Source organism: Protopterus annectens, chromosome 4.part0, assembly GCF_019279795.1.
Source record: "Protopterus annectens isolate FY-2018-M chromosome 4.part0, PAN1.0, whole genome shotgun sequence".
NCBI classification, from domain to species: Eukaryota; Metazoa; Chordata; order Ceratodontiformes; family Protopteridae; genus Protopterus; species Protopterus annectens.
The window spans coordinates 1,084,979,492-1,084,994,781 of NC_056733.1; the positions used below are offsets into that span (position 1 = coordinate 1,084,979,492).

The window sequence follows — 15,290 nt, forward strand, 5'->3', positions numbered from 1 at the left end:
CTTCCTTCTGTTATACAGCCTGTTGACGCTGTGATTCCACCAAGGTGGCTTGTATTTTAAGTTATTTCTGTACTTCTTCCTGGTGGGTACAGCTGCCTCTATGCAGTTATTAACATGCTTAAATAGGGTTTCTGTGAAAAGTTCCACGTAAGCAGTAGTGCTCTCAAGGTTTATGGAGTTTTGAAATTTGCCAGGCTATCACTTATTAGAGAGAGAGAGAGATAGGGTACATGATTTCATGAATGCAGAACAGCTGATGTGAAGTTGTTCAATCTCGCCGTTTGTTCTTACACGTGAGTTCGGCTCCGAGTCGGCCGCTTTCCAAGCTCAAGATCTTTGAGTAGCTCGAGGCACAGTCCCTATCCCATGATGCTGTCTGACTAACCTGAGATCTAGTTTGCCGCTGGAACGGATCGCACGATCTTGCAGAGAAGCTCGGGCCAGTAAACCTTTTTTTCTTGTCTTTGGACAAAAATTTCAAATTTTTTCTGCATAGTTAGAGTAGTTTTATATATATATATATATATATATATATATATATATATATATATATATATATTTTACGTGTTTTTTGGGTGCATATAACCTATCTCGTGTTTATATATATATTTATATTTGTTAGAACTTGGAGCGGTTGCTCTTGGGCCTTTGGCCGTTTCATCAGTTTAATATTGTGTGCTACCTTTGCGTTTTAATTGGCAGAGGTCTGTCGACTTGTGTTCCCTATCCCTTACTCTTAGATAGTGTGTTTTTTGACATAGATGTTTAGACCTATAGATAGACAGATATTGTTGTTCTGTGGATTTAGTATGGTATACTTGTTTTTAGTGTACCTTTAGTGTTTCTCTTTACCAGGGATTTGATAGTAGGGATACTTGCTGTTATGTCTGATCAGAAGCAGAAATCAGGTTTTAAGAGGTGTAGCTGTGGGCAAAAAATGTCCATTACGGATAATCATGTTTCTTGTGTGTATTGCTTTTGGTCAATACATTTACAAGAGGATTGCTCTATCTGCCACTCCTTCAGTGGCAGGGTTCTATTAGAGAGGCTTAGGAAGTTGGTTGATAGAGGGCTGTTGAAGCCAGACTTTCAGGAAGCCTTGGACAAGGCTGACCAGACCTCCAGGTCTTTGAATGGGTCGTAGTCTTAAAGGTTTCCTCGGATCCCAGGTCCTCGGGTCCGAGCACCTCTGTGAAGGCACGGTCGCCGGCTCCTCAGTCTTCGGAGCCGTGCACCGAGCTGATATCTCAGAGCCAAACCCCAGTGCTGGAGCCGGTGTCAGAGGTTTTAAAGTCTCCGATCCTTAGGTTGGTGGCTTCTTTGGCTCCTTCGACCCGTTCTTTGGGGACCCTTTCGGACATCGATGTGGACTGTGTGGTGCAGAGGCTCTGGCTTTGGCCAAATTACTCTCGGCTTTGTCCCAACTGACTTCGAAGCCTGTGACCATTCCATTGGCTGTTACTACTCCTCCTCCTCTGAGGCTAGCTGAGCCTTCGGAGCCGGAAGGAGAAGATCTGATGGTTGTGGAACCCTCGGAACCGAGGCCTGTCCCACTGCCTTTGGCCCCGTCGACCTTGAGTTCTTCGATTCTGTTCGAAGAATCTCAGAGCCGACACTCCCTCGTCGGTTCCGGGGGGGGGGGTGGAACTGATGGGTCGGTTCCGACTCTTCCTCTCCGGGCTTCGGCGCAGATGAGCTCGGCTTCATCCTCTAGTTCGGAGCCCGTGGTCTCAGCACTGAGGAGGTTGCCGTCTTCCTTGGAACCAGTGGATTCCTTGGGTCGAGACACTGGGGCCTACAATGCCATGAGGAGGGTTATGTCTGCTAAGACCCTCACATCCTCGGATCTTTCCTCTTCCTCCCCTAAAGGGCCATGTTCTGCCTGTACATCACAGGTCCCTACCAAGCGTCGAGGCCCAGAGCCTCAGGTAACCCCATCGGGTGACCCCTGCTCTACTGAAACTTCACCAGACACCCCCACTGATGAGGTCCCTAGAAAGAGATTGTGCAAGAGGAGGCATTTGGATTCCCCTCAAGAATCCTTGACATCAGACACCAACTTAGAGGAATCAGAAGGGTCCCCACGGTCCCCCTCGGAGGATGTCTCCTTTGCAGACATCCTGGAAATACTAAAGCAGAGGGGTGATTGGTAGCCCATTACCCCTACTGAGGATGAGTCGGTGCTCCTGAAGGCCTTTGGGTCTCAACCTTCCACCTCCTGGGTTACTCTGCCTTTTGACGAACTAATGGATTTGGTCGCTCAAAGGGCGTGGGAGTCTCCTGATTCCATGGAACCGGTCCATTGGAGGCCTAACAAATTTATCAGCTCCCCCCTAGACAGGACTTTTCTCGTGAAGGGAGTTCCTGTTGATGCCATGGTGATGGCGGCGGCCACCAAGAAAGAGATGTCAGAAACCACTTCTGTCCATCCTCCTAATAGAGACTCTAGGACGATGGACAGGTACGGGAAACGCATCTTTAGTTCTGCAACATTTGCCACGAGATCGCTTAACTATTTAACCCATTTCACCCATCTTCAACGAGATCTCCTCATAGAGCTTGAAGACACTCTAAAAGGCAACACAGGTGATGCTGTCTCTGAGACGGTGACGGCACAGCTTAACACCCTTAATTCTATTGTGAACTCGTCCATGCGGCTCATTTCTTATGCAGCCGATGGGTCGAGCCGAGCGGCAGGTTCAGCAATAGCTCTGTGGAGACCATCCTGGATACTCTTATGCTCCTTTGTGGAAGCCTTCAAGTCTTCCTTGTCAACATCCCATTTGATGGCTCTTCCCTATTTGGGCCCAAAGTCAAGGAGACTCTCACTAGGTGTGAGCAGTAGGGAAAGACTCTATCTGCTGTAGGAGTCCGTTTTTCCACCCCTACTAGACCATACCCCAAAGGGCAGAGAGGTAGAAAAATGTGGTTCTGGAAATCCCAAGGAGCTTTCCAAAACACACGTAGTGAACCCCCCTTTAAGGGCAGAGGAGCGGGTAATAATGGAAGATGACGTCCGAGCGGCAGAGGGGGTCCACCGAACCAGGGTGACAGGGAGCAGTTCCTTGGCAAGCCCTATCAGTGCTCCTGAAAATGAGGCCCAATTGCCCAGCTCTGGAGGCAGTCGGGGGTCGTTTGGCTTTGTACCCAGACGCCTGGCTAGGAATTACAACAGATTCTTGGGAACAAAGCATAGTTACCAGAGGTTACATCATTCCATTTTCAGAATCCCTTCATATTTGAACAAGAATCCCAGACGTTCCACCCAGTCTGCGGCATCAAGCAGTCATAGAAATCCACAAGCTGCTAGAAAGAGTCATCCATCCAGTCCTGGTGGACCAGACAGGATCCGGAACTTACTACAAGTTCTTTTTAGTTCCAAAGAAAACGGGGGACTGGAGGCCCATTTTAGACCTCAGCAGACTCAACACCTTTGTCAAGAAGGAAAAGTTCCAGATGATCATGCTTCAATCGATACTACCATTTCTAGGAACGGGCGATTGGATGTGCTCTATAGATCTCAAGGATGCGTACTACAACATCAAAATGGCCAGACCATCCAGAGATCATTTGCATTTCCGGCTGGGGGCCAGTCACTACCAATTCCGCGCACTGCCCTTTGGTCTCACCACAGCCCCCAGAGTGTTCACCAAATGCATGGCAGTGGTTACGGCTCACCTGAGGAGTCTAGGATTCCGGGTGTTTCCGATTACACAATCAATCTGTGCTCTCAGTTAGGCATAACCATAAATTTCAAAAAATCTGCTTTATTACCGTCGCAACATATTTCCTTTATAGGAGCAGATCTAGACACCACCACTGCTTTGGTCAGGTTGCCTCAAGCAAGAGTAATCTCTCTACGAAGTCAGGTGTCCCACTTGCTAATGGAAAGAAGAGTACCAGCCTCCCAAGTTCTGAAGCTATTGGGTACCATGGCGGCTACGCTCATAGCGGTTTCTGTGGGACGGATGCACATGAGAATACTCCAATGGTTACTTTTCACCCAATGGTCTTATCTACAGCTTCCAATGTCGTTCAAGATTCTACTGACAAATGCTTGCAAGAAGGATCTTCTTTGGTGGTTGAACAGCCACCAGTTAACTGTAGGTCGTTCATTTGTACTTCCCCCTCCCTCAGCCACGGTGACCAAGGACACTTCCCTGATAGGGTGGGGGGGGGGCTGTTTCAGGGAAGTACTGTCCAAAGTACTTGGTCAGAGATGGAATCCCATTTGCACATCAATGTCCTAGAGTTGAGAGTGGTGTACAGCACTTTCACGACTCTCTACCTTGGGAGACGATTGCAATCCAGATGGACAACATGTCGGTGGTCTGGTATATCAACAAACAGGGGGGATCCAAGTCTTACCCCTTATGCCGAGAGGCCCTGAGAATTTGGCAGTTGGCTGTATCCACCGGGCGCTTTCTGATAGCAACGCACATCCCGGGGACATCCAACGTGATAGTGGACAAACTGAGCAGAGCCATTCTGTTGCCCCACAAGTGGTCCCTCAAAGAACAAGTGGCAGAAATGGTATTCCGCAGATGGGGCCAGCCTTGCTGCACCCTTTTTGCATCCCCGATGAATGCCAAATGCAGAAGCTACTTTGCCTTGTATCCTCCACCGGGGGATAGCCCAAGGGATTAGCTCGTACACGATTGGCCCTCGGGTCTCCTTTATGCCTTTCCACCAGCCCCTCTGATCCCCAGATTTTTACAGAAAGCCAAAAGCTTGGGAAGGACTGTTATTCTGATAGCCCCATTTTGGCCTCGGCAGATATGGTTCCCCTTCCTTCAGCAATACAAAGTGGAAGAACATTGGATTTTGGACCCAGTGCCAGACCTTCTGACGCACTCGTCGGGAGTTCTTCACCCTTCTCTTCACTCCCACAAACTGACAGCTTGGCTGCTCCACTTCCCAACCTAGCCAGGTCATGTAATTTATCTTCCGCAGTGCAACATATTCTAGTTTCTTCTCATAAAGTCTCCACCAGGAAACTGTACAACAGTAAATGGAAGCGGTTTGTTTGTTGGGCTTCTCAACATGATATTGATCCCTATGTCGCTCCTATTCATAGTATTCTGGAGTTCTTGACTGCACTTTTTCACGAAGTTACGGCAGCTGCCACTATAAGGGTTCAATTGGCTGCAATATCCAGCTTTCATTTAGGATGCGAAGGCTCTAATATTATGTCTCACAGATTATGTAAAGCCTTTCTGAAAGGGACTCATCACCTTAGGCCACCTTTCAGACATCCAGTTACTCTCTGGAATCTAAATTTAGTACTTTCTCAACTTATGCTTCCCCCTTTTGAGCCAGCATCATCTTGTCTTCTGAAGTTTCTTTTTTGGAAGATAATTTTCTTGGTGGCTATTAACTCAGCGCGTAGAGTTTCTGAACTACAAGCTCTTTCTATCAGACCTCCATATCTGGTCTTTCACCCCGACAGAGTCTCTCAGGACAAATCCTACCTTTCTTCCTAAGGTCTGCTGCGAGGCTAATTTGAACCAGTCTATTGAGCTTCCCACTTTTTTCAGACACCATTCTAATAAATTGGAATACGTGTTACATAAGCTTGATGTTCACAGACAATTGAGGTTTTATTTGGACGGAACAAAGGAATTTAGGAAATCTGATCAGCTCTTTGTTTCCCATGCTGACAATAAGAAGGGGGTTTCCTGTATCTAAAGTTACATTGTCTAAATGGTTATCTGATTGTATAAAATGTATATGTTTTTCAGCCAACCAACCCTTAGAACGTGATGTGAAAGCTCATTCTACCAGGGCTGTCTCTACATCTCTGGCTCATGCAGCCCATTTGCCTTTGGACACCATTTGTGCGGCTGCTACTTGGTCCAAACCTCATACGTTTATCACTCACTACAAAGTGGACAGAGCCTCCAGGGACAGGGCTTCCTTTGGTTCCACTGTTTGCAGAATTAGGGTGCTTGGGACGCTACCCACGTGTAAGAACAAACGTTGAGATTTAACAACTTTACATAAAGAAGTTATGTTCTTACCATAATGTTCCATGTGAGTTGTTCATCTCGCCCTTGTTCTTACACTCCTTCCCACCTTCCCCCTCCATGTTCTTGAAGAACGGGTATGACTGGTGGTTTGGTTGGTCTGACTAGTAAATATGTGTATACATATGTACATATTTTGCCTATTGGTATGTTTAGTTGTATTCTTTCTTGCTGGGTTCAGCAAACTAGATCTGAGGTTAGTCAGAGAGCATCATGGGATAGGGACTGTGCCTCGAACTACTCAAAGATCTTGAGCTTGGAAAGCGGCAGACTCGGAGCCAATGGATCAGCTCCGAACCCACGTGTAAGAACAAAGGCGAGATGAACAACTCACATGGAACGTTATGGTAAGAACATAACTTCTTTTTTTACCCCCCCCTTCCCCCCTAAATCTGGCTGGCCTGTCCATCTGGCAGCAGTTGATGCACTTTTCTGTCAGGTTAGGTGCATTAATTATATTCTTGTCTGCCTGCATTTTGTCTTCCTTTGTTGCAGGTTGTAGTAACTCAGTCCATGAGTTAAACCGACTGGAACAGGGACTCTATGCTCCTGTCCTTGCCCTACACCAGACACAGTACACACTAGCAGGAGGTGCACATGCTGCTGAAAGCTAGGAGAGAAGACTGAGAAATGTGGCAAGTTGGGCTATCAGACGTGCAAATTCCAACATTATGCATTGCCAGAGATAATGCAGATTAGCTAATTGGATGAGTGTGTTACTTTCCTTTTATGGTTTGTGATACAGGTATCATTTTGAAAGTGGGTTTTCCTTTCATTATCATAAACAATTTTATGAAAATACTTGTATCTGCTAACCTGCCTTAAGATATTTATTTTTTTGGTCAGGTCTCACCATCTCATGGTATATATATTATGTTTCATTGCTGACGTCTGATACAGACCCTACACCATTTACCATTTTTTTTGTTATCCTCTAACTTTCTTCCACCCTTCCCATGTTACTGCAGAGGTGGGCCGTCCAGAACATTGTGCAGTGTTCCAGGGTCTCGCCCTACTTAATTGTGAAACCCTAAACCGTTCAGAGGAGTCCCTCTGGCTTTGCTTATAGATTAATGTATCATCAGAAAAGACAGAGAAGTTTACATGCAAGTTGCTTCAACTGTACTGTTTTATATTCAACCTTCCTGTCAAGACTGCCAAAGGTTCCAAATAAAAAGGAAGTAAAAGCATATACAATGCATTCCTCTCCACAACCCAAAAGGTTCTGAAAGCTAAGCTGCAGCTTTCACCTTAGCTGTTGATTCTTTGTAGGTGTTGCTCAAAAGTTTACACAGAACTCAGTCTTCTTGAGAACCCACATTAAGAAGACTCACTCTACCAGGTTGGATTGTTTTTTTTTTCAGCAACCAAACTGAAAATCATCAAATCTTCTCCATCCCCACCCCCCCTTTGCATATGCTCTACAATACAAAGGAGTATTTTAGGGTATTTTCACAATTGTTCTGTCCTCCAGTAAGTCCATATTGATTAAAATCTCTCACTTCTGGTAAACATCATCCCATCCCTGCCTGAGGCATCACCATAAAGACTTGGTAGTCATGGTTCAGAATGGATATGGGCTGTAGGAGAATTGAACATTATTAATTCAGATCAGGATAACAGCAAATATTTTGTCTGATCCCATAACCTAGGATTTCCATTTTACTTGTGGCGGCCATTATGTATATAGTTTTTTGCCTCTAGTACTATCACGTGTTTCATTGGTATTGTGAAGTGTGTAGTTTTTCTTCTGTAACACATTCTCTGTATCCTGTGCCTTGGATGATATTTTCACTTTTTATACGTGTTACAATCACAGGTTCGCCTTTCAGTTTCTTATGTAGTTGAAGAATGTCTTATTGATTGCAGTTTATTATTAAAGTTCTTAACATACCTAAGCATTTGAACACATAGTCAGACAAGTAAACACATAAATGCCCAGTACAGTCAGCTAATTTGATAAACCATTGTTGTAGGTGAGTGAGCATACCCTCCTGCACCTCACATGTGAGTGTTTCCACATCCTTGTTAATTTGGGTCTACTGTGAATAATTGCAGCTTGTTTACAACCCCCCCCCCCCCCCAATGGCTAAAACCTTGCTAGTCAAAACAGCTACACTGCCAAGGTCAAAATTTTTTTTTTTTTGTAAGCTGGCCCATGCACTTTCTGATATGGGGCAAATCCCTATACCCCTGTCCCCCACCAAACTATGTACCAAAGCCAAGGTCACACAGACTCAAAAAAGAGGAAAAACGTGAGGAAAATGCAACACTCACTTTCTCACTGTTGTCAAAGTCTAGCTACCATTCAAGGACACCAGTGACCTTTTAGTTGGAATTTCTGAGCGTAAGCCATCTATCAGTTGACAAACAATAGGGCTACCACTTACTCCAACATCTCTCACCTCAGAGAAGGCGAGATTCGAGATTACTGTCAGGCTGCGTAAAGTCTGTATCGCTTTTTCTTCAGGATGCTGAAAGATCATCACCCATACCGCAGTCACATATGAAGATTAGCATCATACTCATATGTGAGCAAAGCTGCAGTGAAATAAGCAACTAAAACTCAGGCTGCTTGCTCAACCAACTGTAATAAGAGCTTTGATGATTTGGGGAACTGCGTGTAAGCTGAGAGAATGCTCTGGCAGTGAGGCTTTTCTTTAATGATCACTGTTCTGGTTCTTTTGTCTCATCCTCAGACTCCTACCTGCACAAGTTCTGCAGCTGTTAGCTTTCCAGTGAGCAATGCAGGCTTTCATTTGCTCTTTTTTGCTCATTGTAAGATTTCTGGTCATTGTCATAACAGTTTCAACAAGCCCAGTAATAATTTAGTTAGTCCTCTGTTAATGCCTGTTCTGTGTAGAATTGTTATGTGGACCCTTCCAGCATATTAGTCCACCATGGTGAGCTGTTATTGAAGGAAAGGGGGATTCCACTTGTAGACTTGGTAAGTGGGTAGTGATATCAGTTTTGCTGAACTTTTCTTAAGGTTTCTGTAGCTCCTTTCTTGAGGGAGGGGTCTTTCTTTGGCTGACCATTGACTAACCCATGTTCTGTGGTAGTCCTATGGATCTAATGGACCTACTTTAGCCTTCCCTGAGATAATCCCAACTCATGTCGGAGGTTTACAAGAGAACAGTGAACTTTGGACAGTGTCACATGTCACACTGCTGTCTGTTTTTGCAGCCTTATTCCCTGACCCTTTATGCTCTCATCCTATACTACATGGTGATCTGCACTAGGCTCTGCGACCCTGATTTCCCAACATCCACCAGGGATCATGCAGTGGTGCTTCAGAGAGTGTGCCCTCCCCCATTAGGATGAGCACTCCCATCCTCCCTGCCTGTGCTGCCAAGCACCTGATCCGCTAGTTGAACCTTGGTCACCTGGCCTGTAGTTAGGGCTTTATCCCCTCTACTGCCATTGCAAGCTTGCAGCTGCTGGGTTCAGGAGTGGGAACCATGCACCACACTCCGAGGAGAGTGTTCGGCCCCAGATCACCCTACTCAGCATATGGTAAGGAAACCTCACCTTTCATGGGAGCTAGAGGAAATTCTGAATTGTGACAAACTAGGAATATCAGAAAACGAATATCCTTTTAAACCAGTTATCTGATGTAGTGAATAATACATGTCATTATCTCAAGTACTTCCACAACTTTTAATATGATCCTAGCAGCTGCAATTAATAACTGCTCAAGTAAACCCTGATGGCTGTTCTTTGGACAGTCTGCTGTTGCACGAAATGTGTGTGTTTGTTTTTAAAAGTAATGTCTTTGTAGATAGTATTTGCCTGTTCTGTATCTGTGTCGGTTTTATATACCAAAGTTTGCTTTTTCATTGGTTTTTCTTAACAGGCTGAGCTAATATACAGAAAGAATCCTAAACTCCTGAACCAGTTGCAGTACTGTGAAGAGAATGGGATCCCACTGGTGGCCATCATTGGAGAGCAAGAATTGAAGGATGGAGTGGTGAAACTTCGGGTTGTAGCCACTAGAGAAGAGGTATGCATTGTCATTTTTTTTGAAAGCATGTCCTTCATTTCAAGACTGCGGTGGTGGTGCTGCGGTAGCGTTGTCGACTCACAGTAAGACGTTGTCCGTTCGATTCTCAGCTAAAGCATCTTCTGTGTGGAGACATGCGTGAAGGGGCATACCTTCGTTGAAGGTTGTGCATCAGAACTGGTAACTCGGCACGTAAAAATCTTCTACCAATCATTAGCAGACAGGAGTTCCGCTGTGGCGACCCCTAACCAGGAAAAAAGCCGAAAGACACAAACAAACAATGTCCTTCATTTCAAGATGTTTGCTTTGTTGAAATAATGCAGGATTGTATTTTTTCAAACACTCCTACGACTACTTTTGCACTAATTTTGCACAACTGGCCCAGAGTCTCTGCAAAGGTATTACAGTGAGATTTAATTCCACATTGTGCCTAATTGCTTTTAAAATAAATACACATCAAAGGTGTTTTTCTCTTGAGCTTCAAGTACTTTATTGGGGGTTTTGAGCACCCTCCTGTATTTGTGCAACAAATTCTAAGGTCATGATCAATAGCTTAGCTAGGGCAGGGTGAGACGGGCAATTGAACTGTGTGCACAGTGTTGGGGGGGATCAGCCGATCTGGATTTTTCTTTAATGCAATACCGACTTTTAAGACGACATTGAATTTGCAGTCAAACTTGAGTGCTGTAGTGCTCCATGTGTGGTCTAAACTGTAGCAACTGACTGCTACATTATAGCAAGCAGCTTGCTACAGTCAAAGTAAAACCTGAGAACTGTAGTGCTCCATGCAGTCAGGATATGTAAGCAGTTTGCCACAGTTTAAAAAGGACATTTTTTTTTACTAAAGCATGAGCGCAATACCACTCTGCAGCCAGAGTATGTTAAAGGAGGGTTGGGGGCAGGGACAAAGAAACAGGACTGTGGAGGTGATCACATGCAGATGATGCAGTCTAGGCTCTTGAGTCCCTGCACTGACTGAAAACATAGCACGTTTTGAAAACTTGACAGTGACAGAAAGGCTGTGCAGCTGTAACTCTAATTCTAGGCTTGCACATCTGCCAATGTCAAGATTTGCTGTATTACTGTAACTGCCTCATGTGCAGCACTTTCTTACTAGACACATGTAGGCCGTATCTGTAGCCAATGAATATTCCTTTTTCTCTAAAAAAGTATCAAGCTGTTAGTTGCATGAAAACTAGTATGTTTGCATTGGTGCCATCAGGACGCCAAAGGTAAGTAGGGGGATGGTGGGTTACGAGGAAAAAATTATTCATTGATTTGCCATAGAGTACAGATACCTGACATATAGGAGTTTAAGCCATAGGCTTATACACATTCCTGACTAAGACAGGACTGCACTGTTTAGCACTGCAGCGACCTTAGGCAAAAGGGCTCCACGGTGTCCCTCACCACATTACCTGGTGCCCCCAACCTCGTCTGCCTACAACATATAAATACTAGAAAAGCACCCCTGCTACAGCGGTGCCCTAGGCGGCTGCCTAGTTGGCCTATGCCTAAGGCCGGCACCTCTGCTGCCAAGCCCATAGCAGATGCATTGCCTAATGTACCTTTAATTACACGTCTGGTTCCATCTTCCTAAGATGAGGTGGTACAGACAAATTAGTTCATTTTCTGCTTTTCTGACAAAAGATAATTGAAGAAAAGTCTGTCCTTCAGTCAGTACAAGAATTGGTGTGTAGAACTTGCATTTTAAACAGGACTGCTGTCAGCTGCCTACTGGATTGTGCATTTCTTGGGACTTAAAGCAGCTACAATTAGGTCTCCTTCCGAAACCCGAACACTGACTTGCCCGACTTCCAAAATGCCAAAACTAAAAGGCTGACGACCGCACAACACCAACATCCTGGAACACAAACTTTCCACTCCAGGTAAGTATCCGCTTGGCCATCCTGTTGAACTTTGCCCCCTTACCCCTGCAGTAGTGCGATCTCGGAGTTGGTATATTTAGTTGGGGGGGGGGAGGTTGAAGCCCTTCCCATGGGTGGGTTTGCTTTCCTTTGGATTTACTTTTTTGTCAGGATGACCAAGCGTTTACTTATCTGGAGTGGAGAGGCGGTGTTTTGGTACGTCGGTGTTGTGCAGTCTTTGGTCTTTTCGCCTCAGTGTTTGGAAGTCGGGTAAATGAGCATTTGGGTTTCTGACGTAGACCCCTACAATTCCTATGTTTACATGTTTGCGTAAGGATTTTTTGTGCTTGTACTGATTTTTCAAATGTACATACAACAAAGCTGAAGTACTGTGAAATACAAGTGTTCATCTTATATTCTTTCTTTGTGAGTTTGCATGCTTGCTTCCTAGATAGAGCATTTCATTTACTGCTTCCTTTGCAACACTCCACATGCCATTTCTGTGATCTGTTCCAATCACCCTACCTGCCTGAATGTCCCTTTCAGATCCTTATAACTTAGCTTTTCTCCTGTGTTTGTTCCTTACACCAGATCATTACTGCTTATCCATGTATTCCACCATTTTTTTTATTTTCTTCACCCATCCTTTATCCTTTTCATGTCTCAGTATTTGTGATCTGGCAGTTAGCACAAAGGGTTAAGCCTAAGAGCTGTAGCACAGGATATAATTCCCATGACACTTAGTTTGCTTGTTTGTGAGCTTGAGCAAGTCACGTAATCGGATAATGCTCTTGGGTCACCCCTGAAAGGGGCCTGTGTCCAGTGGGGCCTACCTGGTTAGTAAATAGATATTAATTATATGCATTCTTTCTCCACATTAAGTTCTGTACTTCCCAACCTGATACTTTGTCATCTCCCTTTTTATCACATCTGCCATGTACAGTACCTTTATCCATTCCTCCATACATTTTTTTACTCTCTCTTTCACTCTCTCTCCTCTGCAGCAAGCAAACCCCAACTATCCTGGAGCCACTTTCTTCTGGTATATCCCTTTCTAGGCTCCCACCACTTTTCTCCACATTGTTACTCTCTCCCTTTCCACGCCAATTATATATGCAGTTTCTTCTGCCCAGTAGCATAGCTAGGGAGGGGTGAAGAGGGCATCTGCCTTGGGTGCTGGGAGGAGTGGTGCTGTTGGCTGATCCCAATCTGCCTTTTCCCTATAATGCATACCAGCTTTTAAAAGCCAGTATTGCATTTGCAGTCAAACCTGAGCCCTGCAGAGTTGTGTGTGTGTGGTCTAAACTCTAGTTTGCTACATTTTAAAAGTTTTTTTTTTCTTTTACTGAAACCTGAGTGCCGTTGCACTATGTGCAGGGTATAAACGGTTTGCTGTAGTTTAAAAGAGAAGATTTGTTTCTTTTTTAAATAAAACCTGAGCACCATAGAGCTCCACCCAGTGTATACATTGTAGCAACTATTTTGCTACAGTTTAAAAGAAAAAAAAAAAGTTTTCTTACTAAAATGAGAGGAAGAATGGTCAGGGGGCTGAGACCGAGGGAAAAATGTCATGTATGTGGCCACCTGCTTGGTGCGCCAGTGGAAGGATCAGGTGTTTTTTTACTCTTCACTTGAGGAGCTAGGGGGTGGGGGGAAGATGTATTCAGTATTGCAGACATCCTCCCCTTTTTTTTTTTTTTTTTTTTGGCTGTTCACTTGAATAGCTGAGAAGGTGGGATGGCCTTCCTTCTACAATTGTTTAGATTCTTCTAGCGGCTGTGCCATATTATTTATTATATGCGTAGTGTATGTAGGACCAGTTCAACTTTGTACAACATTAATACTATAGCTACTATAATTTTTCCATGGCTCTTACTGCATCCTACCTAGTAACCCACTCTTTCTTTTCTTAACTTTTCCATAGCTTAAAAGAAATTGAAATGCTTCTGTGCACAATAATGTTTGCATCCTCTCCCTTTCTTCTTCTTCATCCAGTTCCCCATCTCAGGCTTTCCTACCCTTATTACTAGTTTTACAGCCCACCTGTGCCTCATCTTTCTCATCTGCTTTGCCTCTCTAGACCTTTCACATCTCCTTAGTACTAATATGTGCAGTAACTCTGTAATTAAAGCGTTAAGTTCAACTACTCCTCTACTACCCTGTCTTGTGTAGATCCCTCACTTTCAACACCCCCTTCAGTATTAATGTTTCAGTTACCTACTGTCATTCCCTGCTACTGCCCTTCCCTCCCAATTATCTCTCCTGGACTGTTTTTCCATCAGTAATCTGGCTCAGAACCTAGCGTCCATACCAGCTGTCACCTGATGCTTGTTGTCAGAAATGCACCTGCCTCACCCAGCACCCTTTGCCAGTACCACATCCTACCTCCCTATTCCCCCAGCTCTTCAAGTGAAGAGCAAAAAAAATGTCCAGTCCTTCTCCTTACACACCAGCCAGATGGGTAAGATACACAATACGCTCCCCTTCATCCTCCCCAGCCAATCAGGTCCTGTTTCTCCATCGTACCTCAGCACTCCTTCCTCTCATTTTAGTACAACAACAAAATCTTGATTTCTTTTAAACTGTAGCAAACTGCTTGCTGCAATGTAATATCACTCCCCCAACACTTTGTACCAGGTGCAGTTGACCCCTTTCACCCCACCTTAGCTATGCTACTTCTTTCATATGTTCCTGCCTGTTGCCCTTTCTTATCTGGCATTACATGTCTTCTGCAGTCTGGTGGTATTCCACATCCCACATTTCCCTGCTTGCCATCAACCTTTCTTTGCCTGTTTTTACCCCTGCCCATTTACATAGACCTGTCCCAGACTGCCTGCACACTTCTTTTCTTTATCTCCATGTGGGATTTAGTATATACCAGTCTTGAACACCAGAAACCCCACCTACCTGCTCTGTCTATTCAGCTATCTGATAATTTTAGTCATCACTCTCTGTTTTTGCTATAGTGGAATCAACATTTTATCAATAGGTGCTTCACTTTTTCTGCCAGTTCACCAGTGGCATGGCTTTTGATCGTTGTAGTAATACTTCATCAGCCCAGCCACCTTCCCATTGTCACTAAAATATCTCCTATATCTCAGGCAGTGTGCTGTAAGAAACATAGTTCAAAAATTAAAAATAAATAAATAAATATTTTTGACAAGCCCCCCTTCCCCCCACGTAGAGAATTGATCTCTAGCCACCAATCCCATTGCAGTCATATATACCAGCTCCAGAGTCAAACAGCAGAGAGGGAAAAGTTTTATTGTGTACATGCTTGCTTGTTTAGTAAAAGTTTATCAGGGCACAGGAAAGCATGAATTTTATTTTATTTTATTTTACATTTGTTGACCGGGCTAGTCCAGCTGGATATGTGTCCATTTTCAGCAGAGG

The 15,290-nt window shown here is 44.5% G+C and overlaps 1 protein-coding gene across 2 annotated transcripts in view; it reads left to right on the plus strand.

Moving 5' to 3' along the window:
* The window catches only part of HARS1 (histidyl-tRNA synthetase 1), an 824,052-nt gene that overhangs the window by 779,688 nt on the left and 29,074 nt on the right, over window positions 1–15,290 (plus strand). For both annotated transcript variants that reach the window (XM_044069030.1, XM_044069029.1), the window contains one exon: window positions 9,883–10,029. In XM_044069030.1, coding sequence (XP_043924965.1) covers window positions 9,883–10,029 — 147 coding nt within the window. The remainder of the gene's footprint in view (window positions 1–9,882; window positions 10,030–15,290) is intronic.